The sequence below is a fragment of the Pan paniscus genome, chromosome 22, assembly GCF_029289425.2.
Source record: "Pan paniscus chromosome 22, NHGRI_mPanPan1-v2.0_pri, whole genome shotgun sequence".
Classification (NCBI taxonomy): Eukaryota; Metazoa; Chordata; class Mammalia; order Primates; family Hominidae; genus Pan; species Pan paniscus.
In genome coordinates, this window is record NC_073271.2 from 17,993,748 (window position 1) to 17,999,747 (window position 6,000).

A 6,000-nucleotide genomic window follows, 5' to 3' on the forward strand; every position below is an offset into this window, starting at 1 on the left:
TTAAAAGGCCAAGTAATTGTTTTTACTCTCTTTTAGATCTTTTTAAATCTATTTTATATTATGTTAATAAATTTAATTTTTCCTTTCTAATTATTGTAGCATGTTTTCTCTACAAAATAGTAACTTATTTAGCATATATAAAATGTTAGCATATTATTGGAGCATATTTTCCTTACAAAACAGTAACTTAAATGTTAAGGTATGTCTCCTTAAATACCTCAGAAAATGAAGCTTATTATTTTTTATCTTCCAGAAAATTGCCTTTAAAGGAAGAAAATGGGAAAGAAGCTCTAAATCCAGAAACTATAGAAATTAAAGTTTCTAACGACATCATTCAATCAAAAGAAGACGACAGCAAAGCATAACAACAATATTACAGGGGCTTGAACAACACTACAAAGAGTATTTGGATTGCGTGACCCTATGACCAAAACTATTCCATTGACCTTAATTTCTTGGGAAACTTCTAGCTTGGAATAGCTTGTACACATATACATATGATCAAATACTCCTGCCCATGATCCATTCCCTTTTGTTATTGTTGTTGTTGTTGCTGTTGTTGTTAATTTTGTTAAGAATTTCAATATCAAGACTGGCACCAACACTTTGGTATTCAATTTGATTCTATGACTGAAGTACTGGAATTTATTATGTGGCTACAGTGCTCTATTTATTAAGAACTATATTTAATACCACCAACAAATATAGGGGTTAAGGAAAAAAAACGTGAGCTACATGTGTAAGAAGGCCCTGCATGTGTATGAGTCCTATTCTGGTCAAATAGATTCTTAAAGTGGCTTTCAACTTCAAGATGAAGGCGCTTAATAATGGTTACTCATTTTATCAGGGAAATTTCAGGGAACATAGGCATCAAAGAACCAGTTATCTTTAGCAGATATTAAAAATTGAAAACTTTGGAGAACTCATTTCAAGATATGATTCAGTGCATTTTCAACATTGATTTTTGATAGACTGAAGTGCCAGATCAAAATTGTTACCCATTTGAAAGAATATTAGTTGTATGTAAAATTAGATTAGAAAGACTTTCTAAATCTCTATCTCTTTATATATGTCCTATTCATTCACAATGGATTATACAAAAAAAGTGTATTGCAAGTGAAATAATATTGATTTCTGCCCTCAGCTTCAAATAAAGTAAATTGAAATGGGAACAATATCAATATGGTGTCTTGATATATGTATAAATATGTGATTATCATTTATTTTTAAAATAATTTATCAAAAAACAAGTCTTTAGTGTTCAAATACTTCAAATCATATCCTCAGATATATTTTTAGCCCATGGTTTTATATAATCTTTAAGAACTAATTTTACCACTGTTATAGGTTCACCATTAAATATAATTGGCTAATAAAAATTTTAAGGTTGACTAAATTAAGAAGAAATTATTTAACATTTTAATGTGCCATAAAAGAGTAAATGATAAACAATTAAATGCCACTATGTGTTCTATTCTGGATGTTCTAGCTAGAAGTCATTTTAAGATTTTGATAAACAACTTTGGTTGAAGAAATTCCTTAAGTATTCAACACAAACTTTCTAATATCTTTTGTTAGGGTTATACCAGAATAAAATGCTTCTTTACTTCCAAGCTATGCAAGCTCCCAGAGGTAATAGAGTGACACATGATTTAACTTATATGTAAGGTTTAAAAAAGTATTTATGATTATAAACATACATACCATTTGGGAGCAGGTTTATTAACCTTGAGAGCCAAAGGTTTCCTTAGGCCCTGTAACATTCAGAACCTTTGGTGTTTCAGGTGGTATTATAGCTCAAATAGTGACAGGACAGGGAATGCGTTCCAAAGGAATATTGGAGCAATTTTAACATTGCAGAAACCTGCTTTGGGTGTGTCTCTCTGTAGAGATAACCTGATGATTATTAAATGTAAAATTAAGGCAACTCATGAATATTTTTATTTACAAAGTGCTTGAAACTCAGTCAAGGAGAGAAAACTAAGTACTTTTATATAATTCATCACTTTTCTGGCTACAGCAGGACAGAATATGACCATCTTCATTTGAAGGCACCAAATCGTCGCAGTGTCTTTGCCATAAGTTGCAGGGTTAAATGCGGGAATCTCTCCTTGCGTTCCTGTCTGGCATATTCTGAAGAAAAGAACAGAATTCTTGTGCCTACCTAAGAATTTGAGTAGTGTCTAAACAAACAAAGCAGTTAGGTCATTTTAACTGACTTGATTATCCAACTGGTCTTTGACAGATTTGACTGTTCATATTTGGTTTATGTTTGTCTGATCATCCAGTTTGCTTTATTTTGCTGTGTTTTATTTTGTTGTTTGTTTTGTTTTGTACCAGTGTACTAAAACTAGTCAAAATACTTGAATTAGTTTGTTTGTGCAAAGTGTACAAGCTTAGTAAAGTGTCCATGAAGCAATAGCCATGAATGCTAATTATTTCTAAATAGGGCCACATGGTTTTAAACTAATGATGGTGAAAGAAATACGATGACTGAGAAAGTCATTTCGCATGTTTACTATTGTTATATTCGTGCTTTACTTCAAGAGTGCAGAAATCATAATAAATAACAAACTATTTTTGTGTTTTCTCAATTTGACATTTCTGTTTCTCTCATTTATTCGGATTTTCCTTGTAAAGAAATTGACATATATTTCATATATATATACACACATATATATACACATATATATACATATATATATGATGTTAAATTTCCTGCCACTCATGTGGAGTAATGATCTGAAATTAACAGATAATCTGAAGCTAATTATATTCAGACTATTTCAAGTGCACTGTTTCAGTTGCCCAGGTGGTCCTTACCTCTTGTCCTTGAAATCCATGCCATGCTAAAGCAAGGCAATACTGTGATAAAGTATTTTTTTTAATATTTCAATGGAATGCTCCAAATGATTTATAAAAATTTCAAAATAAAAGATGGCTTGTAGTAAATTGTAAAATATGAGTAGAACTGAAATAACCTGTTTCATTCTTATTCTAGATTAAACAAACATATACATATAACCATATAAATGTTATTTTTATTGTCTGAGAGTACTCTTAAATATTAGTATAAAGTGTCAAAAGAATTGACTGAATATAAGTACTGTTAAAATAATTTGAACCCTATGATATTTTAAACCAAGAGGCAAAGATATCACCTAAAACTTGGTATTTCTTGATAGGTTAGGTGCAATTAGGCAGTGACAATCTGTATTCAACAACATATAAGAGGAAAGAGTAATATCAGAATTTTGACACAAATTAATGTGTCAACATATTTTACAATGATTGTCAAAGGAATTTAATTAAGAATTGTATTTTTAAAGATTTATTTATTATTTTTGTGGGCTAAGACATTGTCATTTTATTGATACTAATGTCTAACATTAATGTTTCTTGTTTTCTTTTATTTTTAATATTAATAACTATAAAAGCATTTTTCAAAGGCTATTTGATCCAGCACACTTCATATGGATCTTAGTCTTTGAATTAAATATTTATATAAATAGATTTTATTAATCAAATTATTTATTTGTGTGCCAACAATTAATTGTAACTTTATGATCATACCTTTGTTTATGCTTCTTATTTTAAATAATTAAGATGTATCTGTGCCTTTTAATTAGCATGACAGTCTGCTTTATTAAAAGAAAAAAACTACAATTAACATCATTACTAGTATATTTTGCTTAGATTTGAGATACTCAAATGATGCTGTCTTATTTACAGTCAGTAAATAAGTTCAATTCAAACTATTTTACCTTGAATATAAAATCTAAATATAATAAACTATACTGTATAATTTACTTTAATTCATGTCAAAACAATTCTTTTTATACACACACATGAAATATTCTTAATCTGTTCTGTATTGTTTTTCTAAACAATAAATACATTCTAGATATTGTTGAAATTAAATTTTGCCAGTTGTAAGACAAAGACAACAGATAACTTTTGAAAATCAAGCAAATTACTATGGTGTTTCTTGGGTCTTCATTATTCCATTTATATTTATTTTTTATTTCGAATAATAAATCAACCTTTATTTTTGGCAATAAGATTATCACTGATGAAAATATGTACAGTTCAAGTAGTAGAAATAATATTTTCCATTAGTTAATTTAGGAAATATTGGAATAGCATATTATAATTATTTATGAGGTTCCCAATGTTGTTTTTCACAGAAAATAAGGTAAACATTCAACTTAAATCCCCCATGAAGTTTTTTCATGCTCATACTCATAATCATTATCACATAATGTGCTTATTCAACAAACTTTGTATCTGGATATATTTTTAACAATAAGTTTGTTAGCATTATTTATCTTTAGAGAGAAAATATTTGCATCTGTTTATTAACCCTTTGAAGCATTAATACTTAGTCACTCACATTGAAATTGCATATGGATGTATCAACATGGGCTAAAATTAAATTATGGATGTCGCAGAAATGCAATACTTCATCTTAGAAGGTAAAATTTTCAAGAAAGTATTTTATTCATGGACTTAATAATGTCTTAAGATGAAACAATTTTATGTACAAATGAGAAATTTATAAAAAGACCCACATATAGTAGTTGCTGAACCAACATAATTTTCTTCCAGCTCCCATCCTTCCTTTTTGAAAAATTGAATTTACCCATGTAGATGCAGCTATTTACAATTATACAAGAATGCGAATGGATTAATTATATCCTCTTATGTAAAGGCAAAGAATTTTATATTATATATAATGCTAAATATTTATTTGATAACACACTTAATATTCTTAGAAAAATAGTTTATTACTTTCGGATTTTATCTATAACATAAATATATTATTTGTTATTACCTCTTTAAATTTTCATTTTATACAATTTTTGAGATTCTGGCCACACAACATTCAGAATTATTGCTCATGTAAATTTAAATATTGCTACTTATTTTTTTTCTTTTCTGAAATGAAAACATGAATCTTTTGGCATCTGTTTTTAGCCTCCCATGGAAGACAGTAAGCAAAACCATCACTGTTGGAGAATTTCAAATCACAACCCGACATAGGAGAGTAGAGAAACAAAGAAATGAGTGGATCTAGAAAGGCAAACTGAATTGCTATATTTGGAATAGCTAAGAAGGACCTGACTTTGGGAAGTGCTAGACCAGGGACTAGGAACGTTGCTTAGATAAAAATTATGGCCGATTACACTGATGTGAAGGAGAAAACAGTGTAACACAGAGGATAAAGTTAACAGAGATAGAATCTATGATTTAATTTTGCAAATAGTTTTTTTAGAGAACAACATGCATACTATAAAAGAAATGATACTATTAAGAACAAACCTACTTGTTCCAACTCTTAAAGAAATATTCATGGTTTAGCATTTGCCTCTAAACCCTGTTAGAAATATGTGAAGTTAGAAATAAAGGTTTTTTTTAAAAAAAACTTTTTTGGTATGTGAACTGTATGCTGTGCTCAGTATGTACTGAAACATACTATCTTTTATTTTCTTTATATATTCCATTCAAATTCTATATTCTTAAGTTAGCTACCACAACGTTTTCTTATTGTTTCAATATGGTATGTCCCAATGAAATGCTGTATATATATGTCTAAACTGTAAAAATTATACCGCAAATGTTGAAGTTTTGTATTTATGAGAGACATTGAAAGTATGGCTTACAGTATATCAAACTTGTCACACTTCACCATTTGTATATTAATAGTAAAGATACTTTTACTTTAATAAAGTGTTGCATTTTATGTTTATTTTGAACAACATTTCTGCAGTGAGCAAGCTTATGGCTTTTCAAATACTTCTGTGTTAAGAAATTTCCAAACATATATCTAGATATTCTAAAGAAGAGAATGCTTTCTGCCGTCTTATCTCTCAATGAGTTACAATCTTTTGGCTTCTACACTGAGCAGAGCTCAGAGAATTAATGAATAAACAGTTGGTTTAGAGCAGTGGTTCTCAAAATGTGACCCCTTAGAGCAGCATTACCTGGGAACTTGTTCGA

General features: G+C 29.0%; 1 protein-coding gene across 2 annotated transcripts in view; it reads left to right on the plus strand.

Moving 5' to 3' along the window:
• Nucleotides 1-5,761, plus strand: part of NCAM2 (neural cell adhesion molecule 2) — a 544,869-nt gene extending 539,108 nt beyond the window's left edge. For both annotated transcript variants that reach the window (XM_034947985.3, XM_034947987.3), the window contains exon 18: nucleotides 254-5,761. In XM_034947985.3, the coding sequence (XP_034803876.1) occupies nucleotides 254-365 (112 nt within the window). In that variant the 3' untranslated portion in view covers nucleotides 366-5,761. The remainder of the gene's footprint in view (nucleotides 1-253) is intronic.
• The last annotated feature ends 239 nt before the right edge of the window (nucleotides 5,762-6,000 follow it).